The following is a 19,664-nucleotide window of genomic DNA, read 5'->3' on the forward strand; positions in this document are numbered from 1 at the left end:
AGTTCCTTACCACTTTCTCTTTTACCAGAATTAGGTGCAGGAGTCTGGTTGCGACCTCCAGAGACTGTCAGCCAGCTGCCTGGCAATTTCACACAGATAAAGTGTCCTTGGTTTAATGGCTTGAACTAAGTAGCCTTTGGTTTAAGAAATCATTGTATAGAAAGGTGTGAGTCCATCTTTCAAAGATTTTGTACAGTACTAACATAATCCAAAGTAATTATTATGGAAGATGTCACTATAATTGTTTCTTCAAATCTGGACATGTTGTTACAATGAAACCTGAAAAGAGTATTTTTTTTAAAAAGCACTGATTTTGGTGATAATTCATTGTTAAATTAAAGTTAATCTTGTAATCTCCTGATTATTACAGAAAGAATTGTATTTTAAAACTTTTCAGCAATTTATAATGCACATTATATAATCTACATGTAGTGTAACATGCATTACATCAAATGTGGCTGCATAAAAATATGCTAAACTATTAACAAATTCAATGAAACCTCGGTATGTGTGAGACAATCCCATGTGGTTATGATGCCAAGCACAACAGTCATTTTGCACAACAATCACCAAAATTTCAAAGCAATTCATTGTGTGTAATCATTTCAGGATATTTGAGATATGTAATAAAATGTTATATAAATTAATGTCTGATATTTCCTTACACCTTCAAAACATGTAACTTTCAGGTGAGATCAAATGTTAAACCCAGGCTTCATCTGCTTATTGTGGGTTCAGTGAGTGTTAAGAATACTGAGGGAGTGTTCAAGCATCACAACTTCAATTCTCTTTTCTTTATTAATCTGCTGCAGCACAATATTCTTCAGAAATGTTTCTGCTACTTTATGATATGCCACATTCATAAAAGTTGCAACTATCCTGGTAGTTCAAAATCACGATTGATTTTCTATCAACTGCAAAATATAAACCTTTTCACACCAGTTTTACTTTCAAAATACCAAACTGACAAAATCTCAGACACTTAAAACAAATGGCCCCAGTAAGTGGTAATGCTGAAATTAACATTTTTGAATATTAATCAGATGGAGATGCTCCATCATGTCTTGGAACTATTTTCTAATCTACCGATTAAGAGATGTCAAAACTGTACTATGTCCTAATCCGAAGTGTACAACCAACACCAATTGCAAATTCACATTTTCACACAACAGCACATCAACTTCCCACAAAAAGGCAGTCCAAGGGCTTGCAACTATTAATATCAACATTATGTACCTTGATCCTTATGTGTGTGCAGTTTATCCGTTTAAATATCCTTACCTTTAAAAATCGGGAAAATAATTAGTATTCAGTATTAACAGAAATTCAAAACCATGCACTTTTCAAAAGAAATCATTTGTTTAAATGGCAGAACTACAACATTGTGAAACCAAGCTCATTTTGCGATTAACAGGCCCAGGATTCTAATGCTAGCATTTGAGAGAGTCACACTCACATTGGATAACCTCCAATGCTTAAAAAGAAACATTCGTTTATAAAATACTTATCAGTAAGAACAAACAAAATAAAATAACCCTGAGAATGGTTAGGTATACTTAACCTCAAGGAGAAAGTGAGGACTGCAGATGCTGGAGATCAGAGCTGAAAATGTGTTGCTGGAAAAGCGCAGCAGGTCAGGCAGCATCCAAGGAACAGGAGAATTGACGTTTCGGGCATAAGCCCTTCTTCAGGAATGAAGAAGGGCTTATGCCCGAAATGTCGATTCTCCTGTTCCTTGGATGCTGCCTGCCCTGCTGTGCTTTTCCAGCAACACATTTTCAGCTATACTCAACCTCAAAGGGGTTCAGTGTGACCAAAGGCTGGTTTGGAAATTGAGGCCCTGTTGGGTTTCTGTCTCCTTTTGACACTCGGGACATGAAACTGACCAACAATTGAGAAATATCAAGATATGGCGGTCGCAGAAATCCAATGAGAGGTCAGAAGGGTGGCCTGTTAATCCAGTGTCATCCATCATCACAGGGCCCAACATCAACATCCTTCTCCAATACTGTGTCCATCAATAACAATGACTTCCACCATCACCAGGTCCATTACAACAACAGCAACGACACCTCCATCACCAGGTCCATCACCAACAACAACAACCTCCCCCATCACCGGGTCCATGACCAACAATCACCTCCACCAACACCGGGTCCATGATCATCAAAAACAACAACAACAACCTCCATCACTTGGGTCCATCAACAACAACATCAACAACAACCTCCTCCATCACCGGCTCCAACAATAACGATAATCTCCTCTGTCACTGGGTCCATCACCAACAACAACAATCTCCTCCATCTCCAGGTCCATTACCAACAACAACTTCCTCCATCACCAACATCAACAACTACCTCATGCATCACCAGGGCAATCAGTGTGAACAACAACAACCTCCTCCATTACCGGATCCATCACCATCAACAACAGCCTCCACCATCACCGGATCCATCACCATTAACAACAACAACCTCCTCCATCACCGGGTCCATCAGCAACAACAACAAGCTCTTCCATCACCGGGTCCATCATCAACAACAACAACAATCTCCATCACCAGGTCCATCATCAACAACACCCTCCTCTATGACCGGATCCATCACTATCAACAACAGCAACCCCGTCTATCACCAGGTTCATCACCAACAACAACCTCCTCCTCCATTACCGGGACAATCACCAGCAACAATTTCGTCCATCATTCAGTCCATCACCAACAACAACGGCAACCTCCTCCTTCACCGGGTCCATCACCAACAACAACAACAACCTCCTCCATCACCGGATCCATCACCATTAACAACAACAACCTCCTCCATCATCGGGTCCATCACGAACAACAACAAGCTCCTCCATCACCAACAACAAATCGTCCGCCATCAACGGGTCCATCACCATTAACGACAACTTCCTCCATCACTGAGGTCCGTCACCGACAAAACAACAACCTCCTCCATCACCAACAACCTCCTCCATCACCAACAACAACCTCCTCCATCACCGGGTCCATCACCAACAACAACCTCCTCCATCACCGGGTCCATCACCAACAACAACCTCCTCCATCACCGGGACCATCACCAACAACAACCTCCTCCATCACCAACAACAATCTCCTCCATCACCGGGTCCATCACCAACAACAACCTCCTCCATCACCGGGTCCATCACCAACAACAATCTCCCCCATCACCGGGACCATCACCAACAACAACCTCCTCCATCACCGGGTCCATCACCAACAACAATCTCCTCCATCACCGGGTCCATCACCAACAACAACCTCCTCCATCACCGGGTCCATCACCAACAACAACCTCCTCCATCACCGGGACCATCACCAACAACAACCTCCTCCATCACCAACAACAACCTCCTCCATCACCGGGTCCATCACCAACAACAACCTTCTCCATCACCGGGTCCATCACCAACAACAACCTCCTCCATCACCGGGTCCATCACCAACAACAACCTCCTCCATCACCAGGACCATCACCAACAACAACCTTCTCCATCACCAGGACCATCACCAACAACAATCTCCTCCATCACCGGGTCCATCACCAACAACAATCTCCTCCATCACCGGGTCCATCACCAACAACAACCTCCTCCATCACCAACAACAATCTCCTCCATCACCGGGTCCATCACCAACAACAACCTCCTCCATCACCGGGTCCATCACCAACAACAATCTCCCCCATCACCGGGACCATCACCAACAACAACCTCCTCCATCACCGGGTCCATCACCAACAACAATCTCCTCCATCACCGGGTCCATCACCAACAACAACCTCCTCCATCACCGGGTCCATCACCAACAACAACCTCCTCCATCACCGGGACCATCACCAACAACAACCTCCTCCATCACCAACAACAACCTCCTCCATCACCGGGTCCATCACCAACAACAACCTTCTCCATCACCGGGTCCATCACCAACAACAACCTCCTCCATCACCGGGTCCATCACCAACAACAACCTCCTCCATCACCAGGACCATCACCAACAACAACCTTCTCCATCACCAGGACCATCACCAACAACAATCTCCTCCATCACCGGGTCCATCACCAACAACAATCTCCTCCATCACCGGGTCCATCACCAACAACAACCTCCTCCATCACCGGGGCCATCACCAACAACAACCTCCTCCATCACCAGGACCATCACCAACAACAACCTCCTCCATCACCAACAACAACCTCCTCCATCACCGGGTCCATCACCAACAACAACCTTCTCCATCACCGGGTCCATCACCAACAACAACCTCCTCCATCACCAGGACCATCACCAACAACAACCTTCTCCATCACCGGGACCATCACCAACAACAACCTCCTCCATCACCAACAACAACCTCCTCCATCACTGGGTCCATCACCAACAACAACCTTCTCCATCACCGGGTCCATCACCAACAACAACCTCCTCCATCACCGGGTCCATCACCAACAACAACCTCCTCCATCACCGGGTCCATCACCAACAACAACCTCCTCCATCACCAGGACCATCACCAACAACAACCTTCTCCATCACCAGGACCATCACCAACAACAACCTCCTCCATCACCGGGTCCATCACCAACAACAACCTCCTCCATCACCGGGTCCATCACCAACAACAACCTCCTCCATCACCAACAACAACCTCCTCCATCACCAGGACCATCACCAACAACAACCTCCTCCATCACCGGGTCCATCACCAACAACAACCTCCTCCATCACCAGGACCATCACCAACAACAACCTCCTCCATCACCGGGTCCATCACCAACAACAACCTCCTCCATCACCAGGACCATCACCAACAACAACCTCCTCCATCACTGGGTCCATCACCAACAACAACCTCCTCCATCACTGGGTCCATCACCAACAACAACCTCCTCCATCACCGGGACCATCACCAACAACAACCTCCTCCATCACCGGGTCCATCACCAACAACAACCTCCTCCATCACCGGGTCCATCACCAACAACAACCTCCTCCATCACCAACAACAACCTCCTCCATCACCAGGACCATCACCAACAACAACCTCCTCCATCACCGGGTCCATCACCAACAACAACCTCCTCCATCACCAGGACCATCACCAACAACAACCTCCTCCATCACCGGGTCCATCACCAACAACAACCTCCTCCATCACCAGGACCATCACCAACAACAACCTCCTCCATCACTGGGTCCATCACCAACAACAACCTCCTCCATCACCGGGACCATCACCAACAACAACCTCCTCCATCACCGGGTCCATCACCAACAACAACCTCCTCCATCACCGGGTCCATCACCAACAACAACCTCCTCCATCACCGGGTCCATCACCAACAACAACCTCCTGCATCACCGGGTCCATCACCAACAACAACCTCCTCCATCACCAACAACAACCTCCTCCATCACCAGGACCATCACCAACAACAACCTCCTCCATCACCGGGACCATCACCAACAACAACCTCCTCCATCACCGGGACCATCACCAACAACAACCTCCTCCATCACCAACAACAACCTCCTCCATCACCGGGACCATCACCAACAACAACCTCCTCCATCACCGGGACCATCACCAACAACAACCTCCTCCATCACCGGGACCATCACCAACAACAACCTCCTCCATCACCGGGTCCATCATCTCCCTCTCTCACTCTCCCTCCCCCGCGGTCCGGGACCGGGAGCGGGGCGGTCCTTACCTGGTCTGTCTGCCGGCGGCTGCCTGCCGTGCACAGTCCCGGGGCCTGCCTCCGCCGTCAGGCCGCCGCCGCCGCCGCCGGAAAGCAGGATGCAGAGGGCGGCCGCCAGGTGAGGCAGCATCGCGGGCATGGCGGCAGGCCGCAGCTCCCGGGCACGGCCGGCGGGCATCACGGGGGAGGCAGCGGGAGCTGCGGCTCTCTGCTCCTCTCCATCAGTGTGTCAGTGTCGGTGTGTGTGTGTGTGGGTGAGTGGGTGGGGTGTGTGTGTGTGGGTGTGTGTGGGTGATGGTGATGGTGTACACAGCTCCCTGATCCCACTCCTCTCTGCGATAACACACACACTGGCTGCGGCACCAGCTCGCGCCCCCCAGCGTCACCGCCCAGTACTACAGCAGCAACTCTCCCAAAACAAACTCCCCATCCTGACCAGGATTCGTGGTGCTGGAAGAGCACAGCAGTTCAGGCAGCATCCAAGTAGCTTCGAAATGGACGTTTCGGGCAAAAGCCCTTCATCAGGAATCAAGGGCTTTTGCCCGAAATGTCGATTTCGAAGCTACTTGGATGCTGCCTGAACTGCTGTGCTCTTCCAGCACCACTAATCCAGAATCTGGTTTCCAGCGTCTGCAGTCATTGTTTTTACCCAATCCTGACCAGGCAGAGTGTGTGACTGAGACACAGGGGGGTGACAGGCTCAGTGCCAGAGACCTTACCTGCTTCCAAACACCCTTCAGACAACCCAGCACTAGCTTTTTCATCTTTGGATTTCAGCTACTGCTGCATTGAACAAACTTGTTCTCCACGAACTCCTTCCCTGTCTCTTTTTGCCAAGCACACAAAGTCCTCTATGATCTTCCAAACCCACATCATTCCGTTGCCAAGTTGCCCACTTCAACATTATTGACAGGTCAGTTCATCTCTTCTCCGCGCCTCAGCATTTCTTTGTGAAACACTCCTCCCTGTAGTGTTCAGATTTGGCGAATCCAAAACCTTCCTCTCTAGTTTCTCATCTTTGATTCTCTGTAAATTTCAGCTCATCCAAACCTCTGCTGCCCTATTTTAATTGACTCTGATACGTTAATTTTAAATGATCATATTTTTAAAATCACTACATGCCCTTATTCTTTCTAATCTCAGTAATCAACTACTAGACAGCTTTCCAAATCTTTGAACCCTCCCACTCTGGTTTCTTGCATATCAATTATTGTGTCATCAGATGCCTAGGTCATAAGCTTACAACTTTCCATACCAAATCTTTCCACAATATAATGAGCCATTGTTCAATATTATGGACAGTTAGAGGATTAATGGTTGAATTTTATTGTAACTTGGTGCGATAGGCTCTTCCAAGTTCTCATAAATGTTTCTACTTTGCCCCTCAAAACATAAATAACAACTTCAGAATCTCACCCTTGGGTGGTATCTACCTTTTTTCCATTAATTTGCATTTTGCTAAAGTTTCAACTCATCCAATTTATCCCACTTCTAATTCTCCTCTCTTCCATTGAGCCTTGCCAAATCATCATGCTGTACTGCAGGCCTTCAACTCTTTAGTTTGGAGCTGCTACACATCTGCAATTTCTGTGTGCTGCTGTCAATTTGCATCTTATGCAAAAGATACTTCTTCACAAAAATACCACAATCACCTTATGGCTCAGCCTAGTAATCAAGAATCATCCATCCCAAAACTCCATGTTTCTTTCTTTACTGTACCTATTGTCAAACCCATCAATACTGAGCTTCCACACATTTTTACACACCTCTTTGATTTATGACTCCACTCTGTGTTACCTCTGGAACCAGGCCTCTACAGCTTAGTCATGCCAATCATCTTGCTGCAAAGTCCCCCATCACACCAAAGACATGTGGATTGTGGCCATCTTTGACACTCCATCCCACAGTTACCCATGTCATTCAATGCATTACCGACTGGTTGCCTTATATAATGACAATTATTGTCCTCTCTACAATCTACATGACTGAATTTCCCAAATTCCCAATCACAGCAGTGGACCCTAATATTGTAAAAAAAACCAAAACAAATGCAGATGCTGTAAATCAGAAACAAAAATTGAACTTGCTGGAAAAGCTCAACAGGTCTGGCAACATCCATGATGAGAAATCAAAGTTAATATTCTGAGGAAGGATAACCTAACACGAAACATTAACTTTGGTTTCTCTTCATAGATCCTGTCAGACCTGCTAGGCTTTTCCAGCAACTTCTGTTTTTGACCATAGTATTGTCCCTTGACCCCCCAGTACTGACTGTAGCCTAGCCCCACCCCATCCAACTGACTCAGATGGACAACACTGACTGATGGTGACCAGGCACTTGACTGATTGCTGTGCAACGTCCTACTGACTTACAATGAATCCCCAGGGTGGTTATACTGAACCAGGGGTACCTGTAGGACTGATCCTGATGCACTGTAGTGATATGAACCTCCTGACCCTAACCTCCCCAAGCAGCTGACTGATCATGTCTAAGCCCCTGGTCTGATATTGGCTTGACTTACTGTGCCAGGATTCCTTGATGAAGACTATCTGTTTCATTTGACAGAGGACTTACTCTTTATAGATTTTGAGATATAACCATTTGACTGAAGCACACACAGTGTAATTATGGCATAAGCTGCTGGCACATGCTGCATTTATATAATATGTTGCTATAGAGCAACATATTTGACTGATCAAAAGCTATAATCCATAACAAGTTTAATGTCTGCACTAAAAGGTAAGGCAAGACAGACGTACTGTGAGCCTTCAGGTTCTGAATAAAGGGGCAAAGGTCGAAACACCAAGGCAGAAATGCAATGAGCATCCAGGTAGATGCAAAGTGAACTTGCTGTAAGAGAGCAACCAAAGGCTCTGAATGGTATCCTGGTCAAACCCAGAAGATGTATACTTGTCCCTGTGCTCAAAGTGTCCTAGCAGCAGCATTTCAATGAAAGGTGCCAGTGCACTCACAAATACAACTTTGAAGTGAAGTGGAGAGCTACATTGTAAGTGGGTAAGAGATGTGTCAAGAGGAATCAGAGATGCTGGTACATATTCAATACCATCCGTGGTGGTTGCTGCCTATAGTGCATGCCCTGAGATTCTGGGGACTTCGATCCAGGGTGGAGGCCTAGGGGAGCATGCAACAAGTTGCAGTTGCCAGATACCCACTTGGACTTTTCTAGTGGAAGCTGTCACCATTTAGTTTCTATTTAGCATGTGGAAAAATAGGAAATTGCATATCAATAACGTGAGATTGGATACGGATGGCATGCTAATGGTGCTCATACTTGAGGTTCTTATTTCAGAGTTAATAATTAAATTGTAGAATCAGACATTTATTCCTGCATATTTTCCCAGCTGACTTGCCATTGTCATGTTATGCCATTTTCCATGTCAACCAGATATCCTAAATTAACCTAGTCCCATTTGCCAGCATATGTTACATATCCTCTCAAACCCTTCATATTCATATATCCATCCAGATGCCTTTTTAATGTTGTAATTATACTAGCCTCCACCACTTCCTCGGGCAGCTCATTCCACACACACACCCACACACACACCAGCTTCTGTGTGAAAAAGTTACCTCTTAGCTCGCTCTTAAATACTTCCCCTCTCATCTTAAACCTATGCCCTCTATAGTTTTGGACTCCTCTACCCCAGGGAAAAGACCTTGTCTGTTTACTCTATCCATGCCCCTTGTGATTTTATAAACTTCTGTAAGGTCACCCCTCACCCCTCAAATGTTCCAGGGAAAATATTCCCAGCATATTCAACCTCTCCCTTGAGCTCAAACCTTCCAGCCCTGGCAACATCCTTGTAAATCTTTTCTGAAAATGTTCAAGTTTCGCAACATCCTTCCTGTAGCAGGGGAGTCAGAATTGAATGCAGTATTCCAAAAGTGGCCTAATCAATATCCGGTACTGCCACAACATGACCCCCAACTCCTCTACTCAGTTCAGGATTTTGGAAGACTGCCCTTTGCTTTTCAGGAAATTCATTGCCATAAGAAAATAATTCATGATCAATAATTTGATTCCTCCACTCCCAGAAACCAACGATTAAGTCTGCTTTTACAGCATAACTGATCCATGCTGTTCATTATACTTTGCATAAGCCTTCTCTCACATTGCCTTTATCTACCCATAAGCATAATCCATTAATTTCCCCCTTGTTCTTATCTAGCATTTTTTTGTTTTTTCTAGATACCATTTGGAGAATGAATTTTAAACCTGTATTCATAGTTTTATGTTCAAATTATTGAGTCTATTATGTTTATTTCAGATATATCTGGAACTAGCAAATAATAAAGGACAATCCATCCGAGACAGTGGAATTGATGATGCAATTCATTAAGTTAACTTGCACTAATAACCTTCAATGTGAAAGACTTCCTGATTGCCTTAGGCGGAGTGCATTTTAAAGGTTTGCACTAACTTCATTCCATATTTGGTGACCAAACAAGTTTGGAGTACAGCTCCACAATATATTAATTGAAAAGAAAGACATTATTTCATGGAGTATGAGCATTAAGGCTTGCTAGCCCACTTCAAAGGGGCAGTTAAGAGTCAATCACATTGCTGTAAGTCTGTACTCATATGTAGGCCAAACTAAGTAGAGCACATTTCCTTCTCTAAAGGACATTAGTGAACCAGGTGGGCTTTTACCATCAATACAGGCTTTATGTTTACCATCAATGTGACCACCTGTCAATTTTTTAATGTATCTATTATCAATTCAAAGCCTTAAAATCTCTCAACTAAAATTCCAGATTTCTGGATGCCTGCCTTGAAGAAGTTTTCCTCCTCTCTCTACAAGAATCTCAGGGAGTCCCTCTCCCACTGCAACTCCCAGGTCATTTCCTCTGCTATGAAGCTCTTCAACCATGTCATGAAACAAACTCGGTACCACAGCCACATTTGCTTCCTCAGTGCCTGCCTCCGTAACTAACTCATCCCACTTGGACTCCGGACCACCTTTAAACCAGCAGAGTTCGGACCCGAACAGGACAAACAGTACAGAATCCAGATTCAAAAACACCAGCAACAGTTCTCCTTCAAGATCCTCCGCTCCACGCTTGCAGCAATGCGCCGGCACCTAACCTCTCTACAGTCAGCCCTGCCCCAGCTGAGGACCACACTCTCTCAGAATTGCAAGGGACCCACTCTGTACTACATCCTCAGGAGAATTCATACTCTCAACAAACAGTATTTCAATTCCATCTCAAACATCAAAAACTGTAAGTAACGCCTCATCTTCCGCCTCGGAACACTTCAACCCCAGGGCATCAATGTGGACTTCAACAGCTTCCTCATTTCCCCTTCCCCCACCTCATCCTAGTTTCAAACTTCCAGCTCAGCACTGTCTCCTTGACTTGTCCGACCTGCCTATCTCCTTTTCGACCTATCCACTCCACCTTCTCCTCCTTGACCTATCACCTTCATCTCCTCCCCCACTCACCCATTGTACTCTATGCTACTCTCTCCCCACCCCCACCCTCCTCTAGCTTATCTCGCCACGCTTCAGGCTCACTGCCTTTATTCCTGATGAAGTGCTTTTGCCCGAAACGTCGATTTCGCTGCTCCTTGGATGCTGCCTGAACTGCTGTGCTCTTCCAGCACCACTAATCCAGTATTTGGTTTTCAGCATCTGCAGTTATTTTTTTACCTTCTTTAGAACCTGTCAGATGCATTTGCACATTCATGCCCTCAGGATCTTACCATCCTCCAGTACCACTTTCATCCCAGCATTAATTCCACCAAAATACAAATCCCACTTTAAGGGCGGTACAATGGTTAGCACTGCTGCCTCACAGCGCCAGAGACCCAGGTTCAATTCCCAGCCTCAGGCAACTGTCTGTGTGGAGTTTGCACATTCTCCCAGCGTCTGCGTGGGTTTCCTCCCACAGTCCAAAAATGTGCAGGTTAGGTGAATTGGCCATGCTAAATTGCCCATAGTGTTAGGTGTAGGGGAATGGGTCGGTGTGGAGTTGTTGGGCCGAAGGGCCTGTTTCTACACTGTAAGTAATCTAAATCACTTCACCCAATGATCCTTACCACCTTGCTCAGGAAGTATCACTTGTCCTAACTATCTGTTCTGCTTCATTCTCCACAGTCTTTCCCTGCTGCTTCCCCAAACATTCACCATTACCTGCATTTTCACTCAAACCGTTTACAACCAAATTTTCTCCCTCAAATAGTTTTTGGATTCCACATAATCTCCCTGATAGGTACTCACATACGGAGCAACCGCAAACTTGCTCAAAATTAAATTTTGGATTCATTAGCAATTCTTCATAATTGAACTAGTAAGCATCAGTAGAATACCAGAAAACGGCTCAGTCAGCTAAGTTTCAAACAGTAAAGCATCCTTGGCTTCTGAAAGTGCACAATGAACACAGGAACATAGCAATAGTTGAAGGTAATACACCCAAAGACAAACTAGAGTCCAATGCAGAAAGCCATGTACAGTAATTGTTTTATTTCTTGCTATAAAAGCCCAATATTGTGAACTCTTGGATTTTTATTTGGACAGATTTTACAATTTCTAAGCCAGTAAAAGTGTTTTAGTGAAAAATCTTCCAGAGTTCTAAAAGGTGCAGCATCTAGGTTCTGCATACCCCCACCCCCCGACCCCCATTCCTTATTACAAGTTTAGTCCCCCCACGATATTCAAGTACTCTCCTGAACTGGTCTGTTCATTAAATTTTTTGGTACTATACAAATTATGGTGTCATTGGAAGTTACCATACTCAAATCCTGAATGCCTACGTGCACAGCAGAGTTTTCTGAAACTGCATGGAATACACAGAGGGTCTATCAGCATCTGAAAGTAAATTGAGTAGGTATAGTAATTGGAAAAGACCTTAAACTATCATTAAAGTCAATCATTAAATCACTCCTAGTCTCCCTAATATGCTAACAAACAAGTGTGCATTTCTGGTAATACTTTTATTTTTGTCTCTCAATGCCTTCATAATCAGTTCCTACAATTTCAGGTTATAACATGAAAAAATCAATAACACAGAACATTAGTAAATGATGTGTTGGAGCCATCTTTGTGCAGTTGTTAATGCGAAAGAAACCAAGAACTGGAGACCATCACTTCAAGACGAGTTTGTGGTTGTATTTGTCCATGTATTGTACTTATCCTGGATGTGATGCTTGCAGTAAATTCTTGGAGATATCATGGTTCAAATACATCAATATTAAAGAAATCTTAAATGCAACTTATACAAATAATGATAAAAGAGGAATAGTGTAAGGATCACGAGCCCCATGTACAATATGGCTGTGGAGACATTTGGGACTACTCTCTGGTTTTAGTTCATCTTTTCACTTTAAACACCATAGTACACTCATGCATTGAAGCAACACAGATTCACGTCTTTATTTGAGGCCTTGTTACTTCACAATTCCAGATCTGCGCCTTTCACCACCCTGAAGTTGGACAAAGAAAGCTGGGCACTGCTGCTCGTTATGATAACATCTTCTGTGAGTTCTTAAAACGCCTTGGCCTATGGACCTGTTTCTGGTTGACCAATTCTTTACAAGAGAAGACTCGATATGCTGGTCCACATCTGACGTCATTAGCCTCCTAAAACCAAGTAAATGCCCAAAATTATAGCATTACAGAAGAACCTCGACTATTCGAAGGACATGGATGGGGAGTATTTCATTCGGTTAATCGAATGCCGGATAACATGGTTAGCCAAGCATCAGGACCTTGCGATATTGTTCGGATAATCTGAAATTCGGTTACTTGAATGCCGGGTAATCGAGGTTCCTCTGTATTAGTGAATATATTATCAAAATGCCTCAAATAGTAGAGTGCCCAATCCTACAATCAAGCTAGAAATAGAAAACAAGTGTCAGCAAAGTAATAGGGGGCCAACAAAATGTACTTCATGTTTCTGAATTAGTTCCATTCAACCTGTTGCCCCATGATTATATTGCTCTCAAACTTTTTTCCAAGTGACAGTCAGCCTGGATATTGGGGTACTCATTTAGTGTAAACTTGTATTCCCACAACGTACAGTAACATTACCCTTACATTAACGGTGCTGGTAATTGATAATTGATGGTAACAACTTTATAATTGAAGTAATGCTGTAAATGGGGAGATATGGACTTCAATAAGGCATTCGATAAGGTTCCCCATGGGAGACTGATTAGCAAGGTTGGATCTCTCTGAATACAGGGAGAACTAGCCATTTGGATACAGAACTGGCTCAAAAGGTAGAAGACAGAGGGTGGTGGTGGAGGGTTGTTTTTCAGACTGGAGGCCTGTGACCAGTGGAGTGCCACAAGCATCGGTGCTGGGGTCCTCTACCTTTTGTCATTTACATAAATGATTTGGATGCGAGCATAAGAGGTACAGTTAGTAAGTTTGCAGATGACACCCAAATTGGAGGTGTAGTGGACAGCGAAGAGGGTTACCTCAAATTACAACAGGATCTTGACCAGATGGGCCAATGGGCTGAGAAGTGGCAGATGGAGTTTAATTCAGACAAATGTGAGGTGCTGCATTTTGGGAATGCAAATCTTAGCAGGACTTATACACTTAATGGTAAGGTCCTGGGGAGTGTTGCTGAACAAAGAGACCTTGGAGTGCAGATTCATAGCTCCTTGAAAGTGGAGTCACAGGTAGATAGGATAGTGAAGAAAGCGTTTAGTATGCTTTCCTTTAGTGTGATAATTAGATTAGATTACTTACAGTGTGGAAACAGGCCCTTCGGCCCAACAAGTCCACACCGACCCGCTGAAGTGCAACCCACCCATACCCCTACATTTACCCTTTTACCTAACACTATGGGCAATTTAGTATGGCCAATTCACCTGACCTGCACATCTTTGGACTGTGGGAGGAAACCCACGCAAACACGGGGAGAATGTGCAAACTCCACACAGTCAGTTGCCTGAGTCGGGAATTGAACCCGGGTCTCTGGCGCTGTGAGGCAGCCATGCTAACCACTGTGCCGCCCACAAATGGTCAGAGTATTGAGTACAGGAGTTGGGAGGTCATGTTGCGGCTGTACAGGACATTGGTTAGGCCACTGTTGAAATATTGCATGTAATTCTGGTCTCCTTCCTTTCGGAAAGATGTTGTGAAACTTGAAAGGGTTCAGGAAAGATTTACAAGGATGTTGCCAGGGCTGGAGGATTTGAGCTATAGGGAGAGACTGAACAGGCTGGGGCTGTTTTCCCTGGAGCGTTGGAGGCAGAGGGGTGACCTTATAGAGGTTTACAAATTTATGAGGGGCATGGATAGAGTAAACAGGCAAAGTCTTTTCCCTGGGGTCGGGGAGTCCAGAACTAGAGGGCATAGGTTTAGGGTGAGAGGGGAAAGACATAAAAGAGATCTAAAGGGCAATCTTTTCACACAGAGGGTGGTACGTGTATGGAATGAGCTTCCAGAGGAAGTGGTGGAGGCTGGTACAATTGCAACACTTAAGAGGCATTTGGATGGGTATGTGAACAGGAAGGGTTTGGAGGGACATGGGCCAGGTGCTGGCTGGTGGGACTAGATTGGGTTGGGATATCTGGTCAGCATGGACGGGTTGGACCGAAGGGTCTGTTTCCATGCTGAACATCTCTATGACTCTATAAGAAATCTTGTTAGTAACTGGATAGATTGTAGAGATTTGTTACACTTATCATCCTGGAACTGAGGACTACTCTGGCCTATTTCTGAGTATTGCTATCACATTTAACAGCAAGTTTGGATAGATTTCCTTCCCTAAAGAATATTAGTGAACCAGATGTTTTTTATGACAATCGTTACATTAGTTTTTCACTCCAGATTTTTAAAAAAGGATTTCAAATTTCACTATCTGCCATTGTTGGATTTAAAACCATGTCCCCTGAACATTAGCCTGGATTTCTAGATTATTACTGCAGTGGCATCACCAATGTCCCATATTAGTTTAAAAGAAAAAACAACAGACGCTTGAAATTCACATCCCATTTATTCCCTTTAAAAAGCCATGAAATACAATCACCCAAATGCATATGTAAGCAATTAAAGAACAAATGTGAATCTTAAAAGATAAAAACAGGGCAAAGACCACTTACTTCCCTCATTATAAATCTACAGGGACATATCCTGATCCTAAAAAATTAATTCATTTGTGTATCTTCCTTTTACCACATAAACCATATTTAGTAATCAATTGGAATATCTATATTTCACAAATGTAAGCTTGTTTTTTTTTTAAGAACTGTAACATAACTCAATTGCCGATTTGGACTAGGCTAATTTGTACAAACAAGATATAAAGGCAAATGCACTAAATATCGTGGTGATCTGCTCTCCTATTTTGGGGCACGGGATCTCGAATTTGTAATTAAGTTCTTGATGCAGTAACACAGAAGTCTGTAACAGAATGAGTTGTGCTTACCAATTTATACAGTGCAACTGCAGGGTCGGCAGGGGAGGGTGGAGTACTGGAGCATTGGTTGATGGTGGGAAAATAGTCATGGTAAAAAGAGTGCACAGTAATAGGATCAGAATGCCTCACTATAGTGCATCATACACTTGATCACTAACTTCAATGTTGACCAAAATAAATGCAACATACCTACAGAACATATTACCTCTTTTTGCCCAATATGGACAATCATATCATATCACGTTCCAAAACTTTTAAAAAATACATTCTCATTGTAAAACCGCTTTGCTTTCATCCAGATAAATTGACAACAGTCATTTAATGCTACAAAATGATAGGTTAAATCAATTAATGCATTTAAGAGGGGTTGTTCTTAAATGACTTTCAATGATTTGCTTTTCAGTAAGGATCTACTAACTTGTGATATTGCACTTCAAAGTTAAAATTTAAAACACAGGTTGCTATAACAGCAACAATGGCAATGAATTTCACCATTTTAAACCTGCAATAATATACAGATTTTGAAGTGCTAATCAGTGCAATGAAAATCAAGAACCACATCAGTAGGAACCAGCAAAGCTAAATTTATATTGCCCTTGCTCAATATTTGTACCTACCAACATGTCAATACAAATAAAGAGGCTCGTGCAAACTGCATTCTTGGCAGTTCATTTCACACCATGTTAGTCAAATTGTTCACTTCAAGTCCAGGGTTTAGAGTAATTCGAGTTCCAGGCAGTTTTTGTAAACCTGGGTGGCAGTTATGTTTCTGTAGCTCCATCCCCATTCATTTCCTGTGGTTGGAGTTGCTGCCGTTCAATAGAATCTTTACGTGGCGGTCGGACACGTTTGAAAAACCCAAACTGTAAAACACATTTCAGACATCGCAAATCACTTGATTTAAACAATGCTAATATGCAACAGCATCATGAGACATAAATCTTAGAAATTCATCTGTAGATCTTGGTGTAATCTGTTGCATAGACAACCAGGCTGGGGTATGATGATGATTCTTAATATATTATTATTGTTTGAGAATTTCTGTTCTAAAGTGGAGTAACGATGTATAGTTTTAAGTTGAAATCATAGTTTTATTTTGAGAATTAAGAATGAGACTATATAGAGCTGAGTTTTCCAATTGCCAACTGAAATTCAAGGCACCTGGTTTACCATAATTCAGGGTGAATTTTCTCTCACATACTTCTGTATTTCACCTCATTAATGTGTAACCAAGATACTGAATGCGTTTTCTAGTGAGGAAGGCAGAAAAAAAGTGTTCACATTACAGAAGAGGAAGTTCTGCAGGTCTTAGAGAATATAAAGGTGCACGGGTCAGGGATGTTTCAGATCGGCTGCAGACCATTCTGAAGGTGGAGTGCAAACAGCCAGCTGTCATAGTGCATGTAGGCACTAATGATATAGATTTTAAAAATGGGACAAAGTCCTACAAGTAGAATTTAGGGAGTTAGGAGCCAAGTTAAAAAGTAGGACCTCAGAGATAGTAATCTCAGGATTATACCAGTGCTACATGCGAATCGGAGTAGAAACGAAAACATAGGCAGGAAGAATGCGTGGCTTGAGAGATTGTGCAGGAGGGTGGAGTTCACATTTTTGGAACATTGGGAGCAGTTCTGGGGGAGGCAAGGCTATTACAAATTGGACGGTCGACACCTGGGCTGGACTGGACCCAATGTCCTTAAGGGTGCTTTTGTTAATACTGTTGGGGAGGGTTTAAACTAGTGTGGCAGACGGATGGGAACCAAATGAGGTGGTTAATGGACAGTAAGGAGAAAGTAACGAAAGCCTGTAAGAAACTAGATAGTGAAGGTCAGTGTGACTAAGGGGAAGAGTAGGCAGGGAGCAGATGATGAACACAAAGGAACAGGTGGTCAAAGGCACATTTGTTTTAAAATGAGAAGTGTAGTAGGCGAGACAGATGAACTTAGGGCTTGGATTGGTACCTGGGTGTATGATGTTATTATTTTTTCCTTTCTTAGTGAATAGAACCTCTGGTAGTCCAGGGACCACCGAGTTGTGACATAACCGCAGAAGAGGTGCAGACAATCCGCCCTAATGACCCGTCCATGGCCTGCTGCCTGGACCTTTTTTGGCCAGGCCATGTTATTACTATTACTGAGACTTGGTTGAGGGAAGAGCATGATTTTCAACTAAATATCCCAGGACATAGATGCTTCTGGTAGGATAGAGAGGGAGGTAAAAGGGGTGGAGGAATTGCATTACTGGTCAGAGAAGATATCACAGCTGTGCTGAAAGAGGGCATTATGGAAAACTCGAACAGTGAGGCAATGTGGGCAGAGCTCAGAAGTAGGAAGGGTGCGGTAACAATGTTGGGGTTGTGCTACAACCTCCAATCAGCGAGTGTGAGATACAGGTGCAAATATGGAAACAGATTATGGAAAAACATAGGAGCAATAGGATGGTGGTGATAGTCGATTTTGATTTTCCCAACAGTGACTGGGATTCACTTGGTGTTAGAGGTATAGATGGAGGAGAACTTATAAGGAGCATCCAGGAGGGTTTTATAGAGCAGTACATAAATAGCCCAACTCGAGAAGGGGCCATGCTGGACCTGGTGCTGTGGTGTTGAGCCCGGCCAGGTGGTTGAAGATTAAGATGGGGATTATTTTGGGAATAGTGATCACAATTCCATAAGTTTTAGAATACTCATGGACAAAGATGAGCGTGGTCCTAAAGAAAGAGTGCTAAATTGGGGGGGAGGCCAATCCACATTTGATATGTGGGAGGCTTTTAAAGAGTGGTTGATTAGAGTGCAGGACAGACATGTCCGTGTGAAAATGAGGGATAGAAATTACAAGATTTTGGAACCTCGAATGACAGGTGAAATTGAGAGACTAGCTAAGAGGAAAAAGGAAGTATATATAAAGGTCTAGGTAACTGAAAACAAATGAAGCTTTGGAAGAAAATCGGAAAAGTGTGAACAATCTGAAATGAGGAATTAAGAGGGCTAAAAGGGGTCATGAAATATCGTTAGCAAACAGGTTTAAGGAAAATCCCAAAGCCTTTTATTTGTACATAAGGAGCAAGAGGGTAACTGGAGAAAGGGTTGGCCCACTCATAGACAAAGGAGGAAAGTTATGCGTGGAGTCAGAGAAAATAGGTGAGATTCTTAATGAGTGCTTTGCCTCAGTATTCACCGAGGAGAGGGATGTTGAGGTTAGGGACAGGTGTTTAATTACTCTAGGTAATGTCAGCGTAAGGAAGGAGGAAGTGTTGGGTATTCTAAAAAGCATTATGATGGACAAGTCCCCAAGTCCAGATGGGATCTATCCCGGGTTACTGAGGGAAGTGAAAGGGGAAATAGCTGGGGCCTTAACAGATATCTTTGTAGCATCCTCAAACACAGGTCACAGAGGACTGGAGAATTACTAATGTTGTTCCCTTGTTTAAGAAGGGTAGCAGGAATGATCCAGCTAATTGTGGACTGGTGAGCCTGATGTCAGTGGTAGGGAAGCTGCTGGAGAAGATACTGAGAGATAGCATCGATTTACAT

At 43.9% G+C, this 19,664-nt stretch overlaps 2 protein-coding genes across 2 annotated transcripts in view; both read right to left on the reverse strand.

Annotated features, from left to right (window-relative positions):
* The window catches only part of fam171b (family with sequence similarity 171 member B), a 77,645-nt gene extending 71,551 nt beyond the window's left edge, over window positions 1–6,094 (reverse strand). The window contains exon 1 of the mRNA XM_072579050.1: window positions 5,746–6,094. Within this exon, the coding sequence (XP_072435151.1) occupies window positions 5,746–5,914 (169 nt within the window). The 5' untranslated portion in view covers window positions 5,915–6,094. The remainder of the gene's footprint in view (window positions 1–5,745) is intronic.
* A 9,596-nt stretch (window positions 6,095–15,690) lies between these two features.
* itgav (integrin, alpha V) overlaps window positions 15,691–19,664 on the reverse strand; it is a 129,787-nt gene continuing 125,813 nt past the window's right edge. Inside the window, exon 30 of the mRNA XM_072579051.1 lies at window positions 15,691–16,995. Within this exon, the coding sequence (XP_072435152.1) occupies window positions 16,894–16,995 (102 nt within the window). The 3' untranslated portion in view covers window positions 15,691–16,893. The remainder of the gene's footprint in view (window positions 16,996–19,664) is intronic.

This window comes from Chiloscyllium punctatum, chromosome 10 (assembly GCF_047496795.1).
Source record: "Chiloscyllium punctatum isolate Juve2018m chromosome 10, sChiPun1.3, whole genome shotgun sequence".
Lineage (NCBI taxonomy): Eukaryota > Metazoa > Chordata > Chondrichthyes > Orectolobiformes > Hemiscylliidae > Chiloscyllium > Chiloscyllium punctatum.